This window comes from Adiantum capillus-veneris, chromosome 11 (genome assembly GCF_014529385.1).
Source record: "Adiantum capillus-veneris isolate H3 chromosome 11, ASM1452938v2, whole genome shotgun sequence".
Taxonomy (NCBI): Eukaryota; Viridiplantae; Streptophyta; class Polypodiopsida; order Polypodiales; family Pteridaceae; genus Adiantum; species Adiantum capillus-veneris.
Genome location: NC_140941.1, coordinates 66,770,231 through 66,789,375, shown reverse-complemented (window position 1 = coordinate 66,789,375; position 19,145 = coordinate 66,770,231). Strand labels below are relative to the sequence as shown.

The 19,145-nt window shown below is 42.3% G+C and overlaps 1 protein-coding gene across 1 annotated transcript; it reads left to right on the top strand.

Annotated features, from left to right (window-relative positions):
• The first annotated feature begins 4,936 nt into the window (after positions 1–4,936).
• Positions 4,937–6,906, top strand: LOC147447382 (uncharacterized). Its single transcript, XM_086524309.1, has 2 exons — positions 4,937–5,531; positions 6,482–6,906. Exons 1-2 carry the CDS (start codon positions 5,047–5,049, stop codon positions 6,624–6,626), a joined length of 630 nt encoding a protein of 209 aa, XP_086380435.1. The 5' UTR covers positions 4,937–5,046; the 3' UTR covers positions 6,627–6,906.
• Positions 6,907–19,145: the final 12,239 nt, after the last annotated feature.

Genomic DNA, 19,145 nt, shown 5'->3' with positions numbered 1-19,145 from the left:
TCCTCTCTCTACTGAGGACTTTGATAAAGCTAAGAAAGAGAAATAATTTTTCCAATGCTTGGGAAGCGGGCATGGCAAAAAGGATTGTCCCAAGGGGAAATCTACTGCTCATGGCAAGGAGAAAGTAGTGCACATGGTGTAACTGGTTCCTCTTCAGTCTTCCTCGCTATTCTCTACAGTGGAAGTAACACACATCGAGGTGGTGCATGAATGCTGTCTCATAGCTTCCATGTGGCAACAGACCTTCGGACCATATGAGTTAGTACGTATGCATGGATCTCTGCAAGGGCACAAGGTGCGTATCTTGGTAGATGATGGTGCTACTCATAATTTTATCAATTATGGATTGGTGAAAAAACTCAAATTGCCTCAAACTCCGAGTACCCACCGTTACAAGGTAGCAACGATGAATGGACATGATGCCAAAATTTGGGATACTCAAGTTTGAGCTATTCCGTTGGATTTTTAGGTTATGAACATGGAGAGGATAGATGTGGTCCTTGGTAGGGAATGGTTGCATAGCCTAGGACCATCACTGAAGCGTAGCTATGAGCATAATAGCTTGATGTTCAAATCCCATGGCGCACATGTGTTGTTGTTAGGAGAGAAGGATGTACCTTCTTCACCATTAATATGTATAGTTGAGCTTATGAAACTTGTTTTTTATAATAAAATAGATCAAGTTTTATTGTGTTACTCATTGTCTCATTTTCTCTCTAACATCAAATCTGTTGAAAATTCCTCAACGCCGCATGCTTCTCTCTCATCTCTTCCACCAATGGCTACTTCCCAACAAGCAAAAGTTGCTACTGAGTTAAAAAATTTATTAAAGGAATTTCATGATGTTTTTCCTAATGATTTGCCACCAAAATGCCTGCCGACACGATTGGTGCAACATAGCATCGATATGGTTGCAGGCAGTAAACCTGTCAGTAGACCGCCCTAGTATGAGTTACTCTGAAGCTACTGAGGTGGAACGTCAGCTTGCTGACTACCTTAGTAGAGGGTTCATACATCTCAGTTCTTCACCATAGGCTTCTCCTATCCTATTAGTGAAGAAAAAAGACAGCAGTATGTGCGCGTGCGTAGATTACCGTGGCTTAAATACGATTATTATTAAGAACAAGTACCCATTGCCACGCGTGGATGAGTTGTTCAAAAAACTCACACATGCTCATATTTTTACGAAAATAGACTTGCGGTCAGGTTATCACCAAGTCCGTACTCGACTTGCTGATATACCCAAAACTGCATTCCGTACAAGGTTTGGACACTACGCGTTTTTGGTTATGCCCTTTGGGTTAACCAATGCACCCGCAACATTCATGACACTTATGGATAGTGTCTTGAAGCCATACTTGGGCAAATTTGTCATCATTTTTCTTGATGACATTCTAGTCTATAGTGCTTCTGAAGAAGAACACTTACAACATCTGAGGCAGGTGTTCGAATTGTTACGAACAAATAAATTATATGCCAAGGAAACTAAGTGTGATTTTCTGAAAGATGAAATTCACTATCTTGGGCATGTTATTTTAGCTAATGTGCTACATATGGATCAATCCAAAGCGGATACAATCTGGCAGTGGCCTTCTCCTAAAAATTTGGAAGAGTTACAGATTTTTGTAGGATTTGGAGGTTTTTATCGAAGGTTCATTAAAAAATATGCTAATATTGATGTTCCCATGATGGACCAACTGAAAGGAAAAGTCAAAGCTTTTCAGTGGGGACCCGCTCAACAGGCATAGTTTCGATACGCTCAAGGATGCATTAGCTACAGCTCCAATACTAGCTATTGTAGATCCTTTGAAACCATTTGTTTTGGAAACGGATGCCAGTGATCGTGCTATTGGAGCAGTCCTGCTACAAGACGGGCGGCCAATTTAATTTGAAAGCAAGAAGCTTGATGCAGCACATCAGTACTACTCTGCTTATGAACGTGAACTCTATGCAATAGTATCTACCTCAAAAACATGGAGAATTCTTTGTATGGTACTTAGTTTGAGATCGTGTTTGACCATGAAAGCATCAAATGGTTTACAAAACAAACTGATTTTAAGGGTCGAAAATCCAGGTGGGCAAAGATTCTTCAGGAATATGACGCCAAGCTCCAGTATTGTAAAGGATTATACAATGTGGTGGCTGACGCTCTAAGTCATATGCCAGAGATCAATTCTCTCTTGTTCACGGAACTTCGTAGTGAGTTTTTGGATTCTCTAAAGGGAAAATATGAGCGTGATTACTCATATTCCAAAGTGTGGAGCCATGTACAAATGAGGGATCCTTCTTACTCCAATGATGGTAGTGCAGCGTTAACCTCCACACATAGTTCTCGTCTATCGAGTGATAAACTACAGCGATGGAAGCATTTCACCATCGACAATGGGTACCTACTTCATAAGGGGAGAGTTTGTGTACCGACGGACACATACATTCGGCGCCAAATTCTTTATGAATGTCATGATAGTCCTAGTGCAGGGCACCCAGGTATTAGAAAGACTTATGCTCTCGTACGATGACATTTTTACTGGCCAGGTTTACATGGCTTTGGTGAAGATTATGTTGTGCATTGCCAAAAATATCAAGTTAACAAAGCAGAGCGCCTTAAAGCAGGAGGACTCTTACATCCTTTGGAGATTCCCAATGGTAAATGGAAAAGTATCTCTATGGATTTTACTGTGGGTTTACCAACCACTGTACGAGGTCATGACTCGGTATGGGTGGTCGTAGACCGATTGACTAAACTATGTAAGTTTATTCCAACCAAATCAACGATTAAGACTCCAAGTCTAGCCAAGTTATCTGCAGAAAACCTATACAAGTTGTATGGTTTGCCAAGTAGCATTGTCAGTGATTGTGATTTCAAGTTCAACAGTGATCATGATCCCAAGTTCAAATGATTGGGTACACAATTAAACCTTAGTACAACCGATCATCTAGAAATAGATGGTCAGACTGAACGAGTTAACCAAGTGCTAGAGGATATGCTAAGCGCATAGGTAAGCAAGAAACAATCAGACTGGGAGGAATATTTACCTATTCTCGAGTTTGCCTACAATAGTGCTAAGCATGTCACAACTGGATTTAGTCCATTGATGCTCATGTATGGTTTTTAACCTAGGTCACCTATTACGGTGGGGTTGGCAAGCGAAAAACTCCAACAGGTTAAGGATTTTCTCCAAGACCACATTGATATGTTGAAACTCGCTCATCATAATGTCCGACAAGCGCAGGATCTGTATAAGAAGTACGTTGATAAGAAACGTCGGCAAGTTACCTTTGAGGAAGGAAGTATTTTTACGTGTGTCAGAGCATTCAGAAAGTTTGAAAAGTGGGCCAACACCTAAATTATCTCCACGATATTGTGGGCCTTCCAAAATACTCAAGCGAGTAGGTCATTGTGCCTACAAATTATCGCTACCTACACATTCTCGTATTCATCCGGTGTTTCATGTAAGCCGTTTACGTAAGCGGTCACGTGGGGAAGACAATGTCATTGACCAATAGATTTTGGTTGACATCGTTGAGCCTCCTACCTTATCGCATGAACCTAAACGCATTCTTGACTATCATGATTTATGTACGCGTCATCATGTACGTCAACAAGCCTTAATCAAGTGGAAAGATCGACCTGAGGAAGGCGCCACTTGGGAAAACATTAGTGTCCTTAAGAAGAAGTTTCCCACTTTTGTTTTTGAGGACGAAAACTCTTCTTTAAGGGGGGAGTAATGTCAGGACAAGGGCAAGGCCGGGCTAGGTAGTGTGGAAAGGGAGTCCAACTAGGGCAAAAGGCTAGGAGCCATGCTATATAGAGGGAGGTTGGGAGGTGGACTCCAAGGCACTAGTTTCGCTAGTCTTACATTTCTTGTACGCATATAGATGTCATGTAATTGGCACTTGCATTAGGCACTCTTCGTTTATCCCCCAAGGTACTCATCTTGTATGAACAGGTACTTAAATGCCAAGTGCTCAACTCAAAATGAGTGTGTTTACCAGACACACTTTTTTCCCACCAGGTTTTCGACTCCCTCAGTCATGTAGGTTTCAGACCCTAGTATAGAAACACTTCTCACTACAGACTAGGTTTTCTCCCTTGGTCATCTAGGTTTTAGACCCTAGTATAGAAACATTCATCACTGCCCTCTCGTACATATTGCTTCTACATTGTATATTAGCAACAAAGGGGTTACTTCTACATTGTATTGCTCAAGAGGTGGCTATGCATAAAGGCTTTGAATGAGACATGTGGCATAGATTGGGATTTTGCATAGTAATAGTGTGATTTGCATACGGGTTTGCCTTGGTCAACAATAAAAGCAAATTCACACAGAGGGGGGTAGAACTCTTGCCTCTCATTAGTAGATTCGTCTTTTGCTATTGATTGCAACGAACTTGAAATTACAAGGTGTTCTTTGATAGGGAAGGGGTAGAAGACTATGATTACGACTTCTTCCAATTTCTCCAAAGTTGAGACCAAATGAGTAGTGTTTGCTTATACAAGTCGAGGAGGGTTAATAAACCTTGGCCGTGTGAATGTGCCGTAAGGCAAGAAGCGTGTGTAAAATGCGAAAATGCAATAATAGCCTAATAGGCTAGTTGTTTGATTTTTTGAAAGGATAAAATGCAAAACGCTGCCGTTTGGTTGCCGGCCGGCAGCGTGGTGATAAAAGAGTCCGGAGTCCGGACTCTGAGAAATATAAGAAATGGCTAAAAAAGGAGAGCGACAATATGGAGGCGGGGCCTAGGTGGGAACGAGTCGCAGCCTTGTAAGCTGTCATGGGGTTGATCAGCAGCCTTGGTTGACTGAGTATACGTCGAGAGAAAGTTATAAAATGTGGGGAAGGAGCTGACTTTGAATGAGATCGACCTGATTGTACAAATCATACACAGTGCAGGGAGCTTCTCTCTCTCTCTCTCTCTCTCTCTCTCTCTCTCTCTCTAGATCTCTCTCTCACACGCACACACACTTCTCCCCCCCCCGCCCCCCATCTCTCTCTCTCTCTCTCTCTCTCTCTCTCTCTGTGTGTGTGTGTGTCAATAAGTAACATGCGGCAGCTGCTTGCAGCATGGATGCTCGTAGTAGCGGTGGTGGTGATGGCGCCTGGGCGGGCGGCCGCAGCCCGTTCTTTGCTCTCGTCAGCTAGCGGCGCATTATGGGCGGCCAACCTGGATCTGTTGTCGGGGGTGGAGATACCGGCCGAGATAGCGGTGCCGGATGGACACAGCCTGCACGGGGGCATCAGAGCGGAGGGACATCAGCACTATCAGTTCAACGGCACGGCATGGGTCCTCACCAACGCCACCGCCAAGCTCTACAATAGCCCCACCGGGACCGATGCAGTGGGACGCCATTTCTTCCTTGAGGAGCCTGACGCCCTGGGCGGACAGCCCACGTGGGAAACCATTAACGAGCACCACCTGCCCGCTCTCATCTCGGCCGTCACCGCCAACAGCGTCGTTGCCCACCCCGTGGATCCCGATTCCATCACTTGGAACCTTCTCGCTGCTACCTCCCATTACGGCAATGCTGAGTAAGTCTATCTCTCCCTCTCTCTCTCTACGGTGCGTCCACGTCTTGCGTTCAAACTCGTCACATATGTCTTTGTACTAAGTTACACGTCTCTCTCTCTCTCTCTCTCTCTCTCTCTCTCACACACACACACACACACGCATCTAAATAAGGAAAGGAAACCTGAGCAACCTTTCATCAAGTGTGATAGACTGGTTATCCTAGCCGGTGATGCCCAAGGGTAATAATTATGGATTACCCACTAAAAGGAGGAGTTAGAAATCGGCATGTTACTCCTCGCTTGTTAGCGTGGGTGAGAGTCTATGTTGTCATATCATGTTTTGTCAATCAAATTAAATTATCATCTCCTATGGAGGCCCCCTCCTAGTTTGCTCAGGTACAACAAGTCTTGAGTTCAAGACTCGTTGTTTAGATCTTTGAAGTCTCTGGCGATTGTTCTTGCAAAGTTTAAAACTTCTTTTCATCATAATCATCATCTTCTTCTTCTCCTTCTTCTTCTCCCTCTCTCTCTCTCTCTCTCTCTCTCTCTCTCTCTCTCTCCATCCATGCACATACATTTGCATGCATGTATGTATCTACACACACATGCATCAAATCAATTCACTACATCTATAAGATTTAATTTTTCTATGGTAGTGGCTATGTCATGGTCATCACTAGGCTCCACTACCACTTTGAGTCAATAGTTTCCCCTCAATAATAGTCACCACAAGCACAAGTGGTGATGTATGCACAAAAAACATTTGCAATGTTGTGTGTCCACACATGGCATCGATATGTTAACATCAATAAATCAACTTATCATTCTAAGGAGAGTGTGAAGTAGCCACCACTCCACATGCTTTGTCAACAAATAACCTTCCTACAAACATGGCAAATGTTGTGCTTACAAAACTATGAGGTTTCAAGTTGAAAATCTTCTCTAACCAATCAGGTTGTTTCTTAATGTAGGGAGCCGCTTGGTCCTGTAACATTCGTGCAACGTATCCTAACTAGGCGCGGCCTACCACCATCTACAACAGAAGGAGTGAGCACGGGTGCCATTCACTCCTCCAAGTACTATGCTGTCTATACTTTCTACGTTCAACGCAGATAATGTATGATGGAAACCGCCTAGTCCATGGAAGGATCCTTAGTTTTTCTAGTCTTCCTCCATTGAAGTTTGTGAACTCTCAAAAACCATGTTAGCAACATGTGGAACATGTGGAATGGCTATTTTTTGAGACAGTTTAATAATCACTTGCAAGAGAAAACTCTCTTACTTTTTCTTTTTGTACTAGAATGGTAACTTGGTCAAAGAAGCAATAATTGACCAAATTGTAACCCCAAAATATAGTGGGCAAAGATTTTAATTGCTTATTGTATAATATTTCTTGAGAGCCTTGTACATTCGGAGAAGGTCTTGGTGTATTTCATTTCTGTTTTGATTCATGATATTTCATAGTCTTCAAATCAACATCATGTTACAAATCAAATTAAAATTTACCTAGCCCCATCACCACTCCCTTTATCTCTCCTCACCACTCCCTTTTCCATACAGTAATATCTCTGTGAGATTCCCATGAAAAAACAAGGTGAGAACTCACAATGACCTGCGAACTCGTGGAATTGGAAGGGACTGATTTAGAGGATTATGAAAGTGGATGAGTAATCTGACCAGTAGAGGTAGTTCCTTCCAATGTATTCAGTGTGATAGTCTCTGTCATCCAAATTTGATCGATTGTTGACCCGTAGATGGTGGTTGGATGCGTGATAAGTTGTGTCAGTTGGTAGGGTGACATAATGTTTTTTAGTTTCATGTAGTTATAATTTTTTGTACTTGCATCAATGTTGAAATCGATCTCCTAGAATGAGGATGGGGATGTTGAGATCTTGTTGTTTTAGGATGGAGTTCAGCTCATCGTATAAGGTTGTCAGTGGAGATGAGGGTGGTCTATACAATGAGAATATTCTTATGGTGAGTGTTGGAAATAGTTGAAGTGTTGTGTAGATGATTTCTATAGCTGGGTTGGCGTGGATGTGCAATGAATGAGATGCAATATTTTTCCTCTGTAGAAGGGAGATGCCTTTGCACTGATTTGATTGCAAATGGTTGAAGTTGTTAAGAGACAAATTTGTTTTGTTTTATAACTTTGTTTCTTGCAAGAAGATCACAGTGGATGCTAGTATGTTTGAGCTATGGGAAAGCTGATTGTGGTGTTTATGGAAGGAGACTACATTGAGAGACTGAATAAGAATAGATGGTGGGTTTGGGTGGTCAAATATTTGTTGCAAACAAATCCATTGTGCATCCTTCTGGAGGTGAGAAATTTCTTCCAAGACCATGTACGTTGTCCACCTTTATGTGGCTAGGATGTAATTTCTCTAGAAGGTACAGGTTGTTTGGGTCTTTTATACGCGAGAGGGTTGTGTATGTCAGTCCGTGCATCTTAATGTTTGATGGACTAAAAGCAAACATATTGAGTGTCAGCCCCTGTGACCTATGTATAGTTAGTGCGGAGGCTCCTTGAAGTGGGAATTGAGTCCTTGATATCGTGTTATTTGAGGATTTTTCAATTTGGAATTCCGGTGTTATTCTCTCAATTGGTGTCCATTTTTTGAGATGGTGTACTTTGAGTATAGAGGTTTGTTTTCATAATGCTTCCTTTTGCCTATTTCAGGGTTGTTGAACTGAGACCCAAAGCACTTGGTGGGTTGGTGTGTAACATTTAATGGCCTAAAATCTTATGTGTAGCGGAATTTAGCATGAACATAGTGGGCATTTCATTAGAGTTGATTCCTAATGAGAATTACAAGAGTGCTTGGGTGGAGAGAGCAACAAAAAGCATAACACCTAGTTAGATAGCATCGACAATACTTTCAAAAGAGAGAGCAATTAAACTATTGACAACAGTTGAGGACCGGATTTGCATGGAGCCGGTCCCCCCTCCAAAAGGCTTTGTATTATGGTTTCTCCCATCAAGAGAGACATTTTACAATACAATTCTTTGTGTTCCTTCAAGACTAGCTAGTGCAATGAAGATGGAAGCTTCATACACCAAGCAAAACACTTAATCAAACACAACTTGAATTATCCCCGTTCTCAGACCCAAGACCTCACACACCTTCGAAGATGGTGAGAGCTAGCAGGGTATGAGAGTAGATTGAGAGGAAAAAGAAGTATCTTACGAGAAAGAAGTACATCTCCTCACATAATCACTCATATTAGCATAGCTTAGCTTAGTAATTAGCTTGGTAGAGAAGATGAGCATGCATTGAAGCTTGGCTCTTGGTTGGTTGTGGATTTGCATCCACATGCCAAGAGAGTGTTGATGTAGGCTTCTATCTCACAAGCTTGGAGTAGGTGATGAGCTCTCCATTAAAGCTTGGGAGGAGATAGAGTATTTTCCCTTCACACATGGTCAAGTGTGAGAGTGTGTGTGTTCATGCCAAGCAAAAATCAGCCCCCCCCCTCTCTTGGGCGAGCCCTAGCTGCTAAATTAGTCTGGCTTTTGCCTCATTGGACCTCCCCAGGTCAAGCCAATAGGGATTAAGCAGCATAAGTGATAGCCTTCTGACATGTGTCCCCCTTTCCCCTTTTGTGAGAGCTTTAGATAATTAAATAATTAAACTAAACTCTCATTGGACCCCTTTGCCTCCTGGCCAATAGGAATCAGGCAAGCCATGGGGCTCCTGAATGCTCATTGGACCCCTTGGGAGACTGCCCAATAGTCTTCTAGGACACTTAATTCTTATTGTTTTCTTTTATTAAATGTTTTTAAATTAATTAAACTAGATTTACTCTAGCCTAATTCTCATTGGTCCACTTCAAGGGTCTTCCAATAGGAATTGGGCACACCTTGTGGGCATCTGGCCTAGGGAGCTGACATGTGTCCCTCATTCCCTTTGTGTAAAGGGAGCCTGTGTGTGTGTGTGTGGCTTTCTCTCTCATCCCCTAGCTTTGGGGCTCGCCCCCTCCCATGTAGGGATGTAGAAAGACTTTTTGGGCACACACTAAGCATCCAATTTTCCCTAAGGTTGACCTTTGGACACAACCTTTGAATTTTGGAACCTTAGCATTTTGGAAGTCTTAATGGGTTGAGCCTTAGGGTCTTTTTAGCCCATTGTTTCACATGGTTCTTTTGCAGATGGCCCCCCCTTTGGATCCCTATTTTCCCTCCTTTGGATCCCTACTGTGGCCGGTCTGCTAACTTAACCAATATTCTAACTTTTTCTCCCTTGGCACTTCCCCACATTAAATGATCAGTTTAATATGAGAAAATCATTTAGGAGAATTAGATATTGATTATTATGACATTACCTCTCTCTTGAAATAGACTTAGGTAATCCAAAGATAAAATCCATGGATATGCTCTCCCACGGTGAATTAGGGATTGGCAAGGGTTGAAGCAATCCAAGTTGCTTCCCTCTATCAAATTTTGTCTTTTGACATACCACACATTTGGAAACATACTCATGTATGTTCACTTTCATGGTAGGCCAATAGAAATATGTTTCAATTCCCTTGAGGGTAGACTGAATCCCTCTATGCCCCGCATATGGGGGAGCATGAGATTCATACATTACTTTCTCACGTAGTGAGTTAGTAACGCATAGTCTATTGCCATAGAGAAGATAACCATCTTGTAAAGTAAATGGTTCTTCTTTCTTCCCTAATGCAAGGGCTGAAATCACATCTCTAAAATCGGGATCAATAGCATACTCATCTATCATTAAAGATAGATCATTGTGAGTTGCTATGGAAACCGCATTCACTCTCGGTCGTCTTGAGAGTGCATCGGCTACTTGATTATGCTTGCCAGCAATGTGAGCAATATGAAAATGAAATTGCGAAAGGAAATTTGCCCACCTCATTTGTTTGTCGGAGAGCTTGGTCTGCGTCATGAAGTACTTAAGACTTTGGTGATCCGTTCGCAGAATGAAAGGAGTCCCCAATAAATAGTGCTTCCATGAGTCTAAGGCATGTAGAACTGCAAGGAGTTCTTTTTCGTATATGCCTAGAGCTTGCTCAACAGGGTCGAGCCTTCGACTCTCATAGCCTATGGCGTGCCCTTCTTGGAGCAAAACAGCCCCAAGGCAATCACCACAAGCATCACATTGGACCTCAAATGGTTTTGAGAGATCCGGTAGTGTAAGCACAGGTTGAGAGATAAGCTTTTCTTTAAGCTTTTCGAAAGCATTGTTCTCCTTAGCAGACCACGTATACCTAACATTTTTCTTTGTTAGGTCATGTAATGGTCCCGCAATTTGTGAGAACTTTTCTATGAAGCGTCTATAGTATGCACACATACCTATAAAGCTTCTTAGTTCATGAAGATTCCTTGGTTTAGGCCATCCTTTTATTACCTCTAACTTGGATGGATCCATTTGGATTCCATCTTGAGAGATAATGTGACCTAAATATTGAATCTCTTGCAAGAAAAATTCACTTTTCTTTCGATTAACATAAAGTTTATTCTCTCTTAAAACTTGAAATATTACCTGGAGGTGTTGCTTGTGTTCCTCTAATGAATTAGAGTAGATGATAATATCATCAAAGAACACTCCAGTGAAGGTTCGATGAGGTCTGAACAGCTTCTCCATCAAGCGGTTAAATGTGGCTGGTGCATTAGTCAAGCCAAAAGGCATGACAATGTATTCGTAAAGACCAAATGTAGTACGAAATGCGGTCTTTACAATGTCTTGATCAACTATCCTTATTTGATGATAGCCACTTTTTAGGTCAATCCTACTGAAGTAGGTCGATCCTTGTAGCTTATCAAATAGGTCTTCTACCCGTGGAACGGGAAACCTATTCTTGATAGTGATCCTATTTAGTGCTCTATAGTCGACACACATACGATATGTGCCGTCTTTCTTTTGCACTAATAGCACAGGTGAGAAAAATGGAGATGAGCTAGGCCTAACCATGCCCTTCTCAATTAACTCATGCACTTGCCGCATAATCTCCTCTTGTTGAGCTTGAGAAACTCTATAAGGAGGTTTGTTAGGCGGTGAACTTCCTAGAAGAAGTTCAATTGCATGGTCGTCATTACCTCGTTTAGGAGGTAGCTCACAAGGGATGTCGTCAATAAAGACATCTTGAAACCCCTTGAGAAAATTGGATAACTCTAATTCCTTTTGGTTGCTTTTATTTTCTTTTGCTAAAGCATTAGGTTCATTTTGAGAATCTTTAACAAAAATCATGTACACGGAAATAGAGCTCTTTATTGACTTGTTGAAAGCTGGTGTATGTACAATGGGGATGGTGTTACCCATCTCCCTAGCATCTATATACATGTCCTTTTCCCTGAACTTAAAGGAGATTCTCCTTTCAGGAAATTTAACATGGGCAGCCAGACGGTCAAACCACGGTGCCCCTAGGATTACATCCTCATGCTTGAGAGGAGAGATAAAGATGTCCTCTTTGTCCACATAGCCTTGGACATGAAGCCTCAATTTCCCGATTAAGGGAGTGACTGAAGCTTCTTGCCCCTTGAAGGCACTGTCTGCGGGTAGGATATCTCCCATCTCGTAGGATTGTATGCCTAGCTTGGTGGCTAACTCCATAGATATGAAATTGTGAGTAGAACCAGGGTCAAAGAGAATAAAAGCATCATGTTCTCTTACCTTTCCCCAAGCATGGCATAGAGGAGATCCTTTGTGGTGAGTTTGGTGAATCTCCTCCTCTTGGATTTCAACCAAAGAAACTCTAGGAGGATCTGGGCGGTTGTTCTTTTGGGGACAAGCGCGGTACGCATGCCCTTGTTTGCCGCACTTGAAACACCGGTTATCTTTACGATAACGCTCAAGCTCTTCAGGACAGAGTTTATTTTTTCCTTTGTAAACTCCCTTCTCTTTAGCTTTGTTGGAATTGCCCTTAGGAGACTTTTGGACATTGTCCTTCCCCTTAGGCTCATTGGAACCCTTGTTTTCCGGGGGCTTATTATTTCTTTTACCCCCCGTTTGGAAATTGATTCGCGAGGCCACCATAGTATGGTGTATTACCGCCGATATGGTACGTGGTCTTTGGGAGTTGACATACTCCGCCATTTCTTCGGTTAAGCCCGCACAAAATTGTTGCTTTTGCTCTCCAAAATCCAACTTTTTGAAGACAGTGGCTTTGAGTTGTAGGTCCCAAAACTTGTCTACATATTTGTGGATGGATTCATTGGGAGAGAGCTTTAAGCTTCGCCATTCGGTGAGTACTTTGTCTTTGGCATCGGTGGCCAAAAACTGCTTCATAATGGAAGCTCTTAAAGCCTTCCATGTTCGTGGAGCTTCACCGTTGGCTCGTAGGCTAGACCACCATTGTCTGGCGGACTTTTGAAAGTGCATAGCTACATGGCGTAGCTTAGAGGACTCCGTGAAGCCCTCATCTCCAAACGCCGCATCGAATTGCTGGATAAAGGCCAAAACTTTGTCTGTAGCACCGAAAGTGCCATCATAGGTAAGGAAAGAGATGCTCTTCCCTCCCTCTTTGAATTTCTTCAGCTTGGACGACCTCTTCCATGCGGCATAGGATTTTCTATGGCCTCTTCTTTTTGATGGTTCAAAAGTTGCACCATCACTTTCTTCAGAAGATGAAGAATTTGAAGAAGGTGGAGAAGAGGGTGACCTCTTTCTCGCCTTTTTCTTGTCTTGATCTTTGTCGTCTTCACCATAGCTTTCATAAGAGGAAGAGGATGAAGAAGATGGAGAAGAGGGTGTCCTCTTTCTCGCCTTTTTCTTCTCTTGCTTTTTATCATCCCTCTTTGAATTATGGCGTGGAGAAGAGTGTGATGGTCTTCTCCGCTTTGGTGGTGATGGAGAGCGTTTAGCCCTCCGTCTTCGTGGAGCCATCTCCGCCGAGGTGGCGGGATACTCGCTTCTTTCTCGTTCCTTCGGTGGAGGCTCTTGAGTTCTCCTTTGGGAAGGAGATGCATCATCAAGAAGTAAGTTCTTGAGCCCTTCATATGGATTCTCTTCTTCTTCCCGAATCGGAGAGAGACCTCTTTTGGTAGTCTCACAAGGAGGCTTCCTAGGTGTTCTCTCGTCATGGTGATGAGCTTGGAGAATCCCGTGAGCACGGAGCTGCCGTTGCACTTCACTTTGGAGAGATGGATTGCCCATGGCTTGTTGAAGCCTAGAAACAAGATAATTAACAAGCATTGAAGCATCATTAGTAGCTTGCTCATGAGCAAAATCAAAGTTATCAACATTAATTTCACTCTCTTTAATATTGTCAGCCATTCTAACAACTTTTAGGTGTAAACTTTTTAGGTGTACTTTGGCACTTCAAGCCCTAGTTGCTACTCCTCTTTACCCCTTTAGAAAAAGCACTCAAGCTACTGAACCCGCGGCTCGAATACCATTAATTGCAAGGAATAGAAGAGAGGGTCTTTCGACACCAAAACAGCACCGGCTCCTGTCAAGCTTCTAATAGCTCAATAGTGGTTAAGCCGTAGGCAAGCCCCGTAGGACTCCACTATTAAGACCATAGCTCTCGACGGTGATGCCCCGTTAACTGCACAAAGGCAGGCGCACTGAAAGGCTGAAAAATCCCTATTCTACTTACTCACAGGCAATTAATAATACCAACCATTTGTAGCTAGCTTGAGGACCTCCCTTCTTGAGCAAGAAAAGAGAAACCTTGAGCTCTGATACCAATGTAACATTTAATGGCTTAAAATCTTATGTGTAGCGGAATTTAGCATGAACATAGTGGGAATTTCATTAGAGTTGATTCCTAATGAGAATTACAAGAGTGCTTGGGTGGAGAGAGCAACAAAAAGCATAACACCTAGTTAGATAGCATCGACAATACTTTCAGAAGAGAGAGCAATTAAACTATTGACAACAGTTGAGGACCGGATTTGCATGGAGCCGGTCCCCCCTCCAAAAGGCTTTGTATTATGGTTTCTCCCATCAAGAGAGACATTTTACAATACAATTCTTTGTGTTCCTTCAAGACTAGCTAGTGCAATGAAGATGGAAGCTTCATACACCAAGCAAAACACTTAATCAAACACAACTTGAATTATCCCCGTTCTCAGACCCAAGACCTCACACACCTTCGAAGATGGTGAGAGCTAGCAGGGTATGAGAGTAGATTGAGAGGAAAAAGAAGTATCTTACGAGAAAGAAGTACATCTCCTCACATAATCACTCATATTAGCATAGCTTAGCTTAGTAATTAGCTTGGTAGAGAAGATGAGCATGCATTGAAGCTTGGCTCTTGGTTGGATTTGCATCCACATGCCAAGAGAGTGTTGATGTAGGCTTCTATCTCACAAGCTTGGAGTAGGTGATGAGCTCTCCATTAAAGCTTGGGAGGAGATAGAGTATTTTCCCTTCACACATGGTCAAGTGTGAGAGTGTGTGTGTTCATGCCAAGCAAAAATCAGCCCCCCCCCTCTCTTGGGCGAGCCCTAGCTGCTAAATTAGTCTGGCTTTTGCCTCATTGGACCTCCCCAGGTCAAGCCAATAGGGATTAAGCAGCATAAGTGATAGCCTTCTGACATGTGTCCCCCTTTCCCCTTTTGTGAGAGCTTTAGATAATTAAATAATTAAACTAAACTCTCATTGGACCCCTTTGCCTCCTGGCCAATAGGAATCAGGCAAGCCATGGGGCTCCTGAATGCTCATTGGACCCCTTGGGAGACTGCCCAATAGTCTTCTAGGACACTTAATTCTTATTGGTTTCTTTTATTAAATGTTTTTAAATTAATTAAACTAGATTTACTCTAGCCTAATTCTCATTGGTCCACTTCAAGGGTCTTCCAATAGGAATTGGGCACACCTTGTGGGCATCTGGCCTAGGGAGCTGACATGTGTCCCTCATTCCCTTTGTGTAAAGGGAGCCTGTGTGTGTGTGTGTGGCTTTCTCTCTCATCCCCTAGCTTTGGGGCTCGCCCCCTCCCATGTAGGGATGTAGAAAGACTTTTTGGGCACACACTAAGCATCCAATTTTCCCTAAGGTTGACCTTTGGACACAACCTTTGAATTTTGGAACCTTAGCATTTTGGAAGTCTTAATGGGCTGAACCTTAGGGTCTTTTTAGCCCATTGTTTCACATGGTTCTTTTGCAGATGGCCCCCCCTTTGGATCCCTATTTTCCCTCCTTTGGATCCCTACTGTGGCCGGTCTGCTAACTTAACCAATATTCTAACTTTTTCTCCCTTGGCACTTCCCCACATTAAATGATCAGTTTAATATGAGAAAATCATTTAGGAGAATTAGATATTGATTATTATGACATGGTGTGTTGGTAGCGCACTTGTAAACACCATCAGCATCATTGAAAAGCCCATCCAAAGTGTTCAAGTTGCTAGCACATATCTCCACAACCATATTTGTTTTGAGGTTGAGCCTGGCATGGAGTCCCGTAGTTAGCTGGGATCGGAGGGAATTTGTATTGTCCTACTGCATGATGAGTGTGTGTCTATTGCTGTAAAAGTTTGTGGGTCTCCTTCCATTTCATCGAAGATCCTAAGCTTGTGGCCATCTTTGTTTTTTTTTGAGTAAAACAAATGAAAAATCAAATGGGTGTTTGGTATTAGACGGTGGTATTTGCTATTTAGGTAGTCTATGTCTTCAATTGATTGCTTGTTCATATGTACTTTATTTAGAATGGTGACATATTGAGGGTCAGTTTTGCGCACTGCAGTTGTGAGCTCAACACAGCTTGGAAATGTGTGCCAATAAGAGGGTGCAATTGTTTCAAGTATGGAAGTTTTCTTGCTAAATATCCATGAATCTTTTACAGGGCTGGCTTGGCATAAATCACCGCAGAGGAGCACGTCCAAACTGCCGAATGGTTTGTTGTGTTATCACTTTATAGAACGCAAGCGTGCATTATCAAGGGCCAATAGGTTTCTCCCTATCAAGGAAGCCTCATCAAAGATGACTAGTTGTAGTTGTTTGTACTACAATGTTAAGTTGTCAAGATTTTTTGCACATAGGCTTGTGTTTGTGGTCGGTACCAATGGAAAATGTAGAGCCGAGTGTATCGTGGTGCCCCCAATGTTGAAAGCATCTCTTTTTTTGCTTCAAGGTCTTGGGGTGCTCTATGATTGTAAAAGCATAGTAAGCCGCCCAAGATGAGTAGAAGCAGAGTGAAAGTTTTGCATGTTCTTGCACCACCGGTCAAGAAGACATGGAATGCCGTGTTTGGTTTTAGGCATTTTTTCAGCAATACATCATTGAAAATATGTACTTGTTGTGGGTTAAGCATAGTTAGACCATTGAAGAAGTCCTCATTAGGCATTGTGATTATTTTACATGCTTGGAAAGGTTGTTTATGTCTTGGAGTGGTGTGTACCCTTAGGTTGGTGGCGATGTCAAAAATCTCACTATGGGTGTCATTGCCACATGCAGAGTCTTGCATTGTTGGGGTCATTAATTTTTGTGTGTTGTTTGTTTCATCAAGCATGGATTCCTTAATGAATTTGGCCTCGTTTACCTTAATAGTTTCAAAGTTTTTGTCATAAACATCCTTCCATGATGAGTGATTTGCAAATGCTGGTCCTCATTTTGGTTCCAAGGATAGAATAGCAAGCACTGCTCTCTGTAGAAATTTATTGGGTCCTTGATAGGGTTGTAATGAACGTAGAAAATTACTTTAGCCTTTTTTTATTGTTTGTAAGCATTTCTCTCTTTTTTGAAGTTTGCAATGAAATCAACCCAGCAAACATTGTGGAGTGATGCTGGTCTTTGCATGTACTTGTCCACCATGGTTTCAAAAAATATTTCATTGTTGGACGGATCAAGTTGCTCTAGCATGAATTTCCTTTTCAACAGAAAAGCACGGTTTGTGGGTTCATTGGTGTTAATGAAAGTGAACTCACGTGTGGAGCTATATAGAGCCCAAGAGAGAGGGCAATGTATATTTCTTGTTGAGCGCTAATTTGTTGATTGTTTAGAATGGTGTTCTCCAATTTGCAAAACCTATCCATTATTTCAGCATTGTGACGCATTCATCCAATTGTGTTTTGATTACTTCTATGAGTGTATTATCAAACTTTGTCATGTATGAGGTACAATAACTGGTTTCCCCATGTACGTTCATGATAAATTGAATATATCTGTGTTGGCATCTCATAAGTTTGCTATAATGGGGTTGAAGTTGTTTGTGTATGCGTCTTCTGGATGCCGTTTAAGCACAACCATGTGGACAGAAAATGTTGTTTCAAGCACCTCGACGTAGTGTTGGAATGTTATTGCCAATGAGTGCAGCCATTCGTCAAACAACAATGTAGGTGCTTGTGCTATGCATGGAGGCTTTGTTTAATATGTTCAGTGTTTTTTTTTCATTTTTTAACGAACTTTGTCTTGTTTGATATCTTCAGGAAAATGACTAGTGTACAGGGCATTGGGTAGCGTGGGATGTCAAACAGGCATTGTTGGCCTTTTTTGTAGCACGTCTTCCGGTGGTGATGTGTTTGTGAATCTTTGAGGTGCATTGAGAGCATAGAACTCTCCGTTCACATATACTTGTCTATGAATTTAGTCATAACATTGTCTGGGTCTTTGTCTACAGTGGGTGCGTTGTCAGTCCAAAGAGCCCATGGTCGTGTTCGCTACCACGGCTTTGGAATTTTGTCACGAAGAAGTAATCTATAATGCACAATAGCATTGTCTTTGGATAGCAAGCTCTCCATTGCAAGGAAATGGTGCACATAATATCGAGCTGTGGTGATTGGATCAGCTCGCACGATGCGTTTGAGAAATGAAGCTTTTGTTTTCATCCGTTGCTCTACTTGTTTCTGATATGTTCTTTAGTGTGCCTATGAGGGGTGGCCATTGACGCTTAGCAAATGAAAATTTTATGAAAAATGTTGGAGAGCCTAGCTAACGTATCATGGCGAAGAGATTCTTTTTCAACTTCATCTTGTAGTCTGGTGATGATCGCAAGCACTCAAAGTCATGGTAGCCCATTTGTGAATTTAATAGCTTCTCAATGTTCGTGTCATTCACTAGTTGTTGTGCAGTCATTCTTGTTGTTTTCATTGCTCCTTTGCGTAATCGCACCAAAATAGATCCAAGAACTTGTTGCATCATTACTTTCATTGTTTTGAAGAACAGTGTAAAGCCTAGGGGTGACTAGAGCCTGGAATCCACCTCCCAACCTCCCACTATATAGGCAATGCTCCTAGCCCTTTGATCTAGCTGGATTACCTTTCCACATTGCCTAGTCCGGCCATTGGCCCAGTCCATCACTCCATGGCCTTGCCCTTGTCCTGACATTACTCCCCCCTTAAGGAAGAGTTTCGTCCTTGAAAACAAAAGTGGGAAACTTCCTCTTAAGAACACTAATGTTTTCCCAAGTGGCACATTCCTCAGGTTGATCTTTCCACTTGCAGATTAAAGCTTGTTGATGTACATGATGATGCGTACGTAAATCATGATAGTTGAGAATTCATTCAGGTTCATGCAATAAGGTAGGAGGTTCAATGAAATTGACCAGAATCTGTTGGTCAATGACATTGTCGTCTCCATGTAGCCGCTTTCGTAAGTGGCTTACATGAAACACCGGATGAATACGAGAATGTGTAGGTAGCAATAGTTTGTAGGCACAATCACCCACTTTCTTGAATATTTTGAAAGGCCCAGAATATCGTGGAGATTATTTAGGTGTTGGATCAGTTTTTAGACT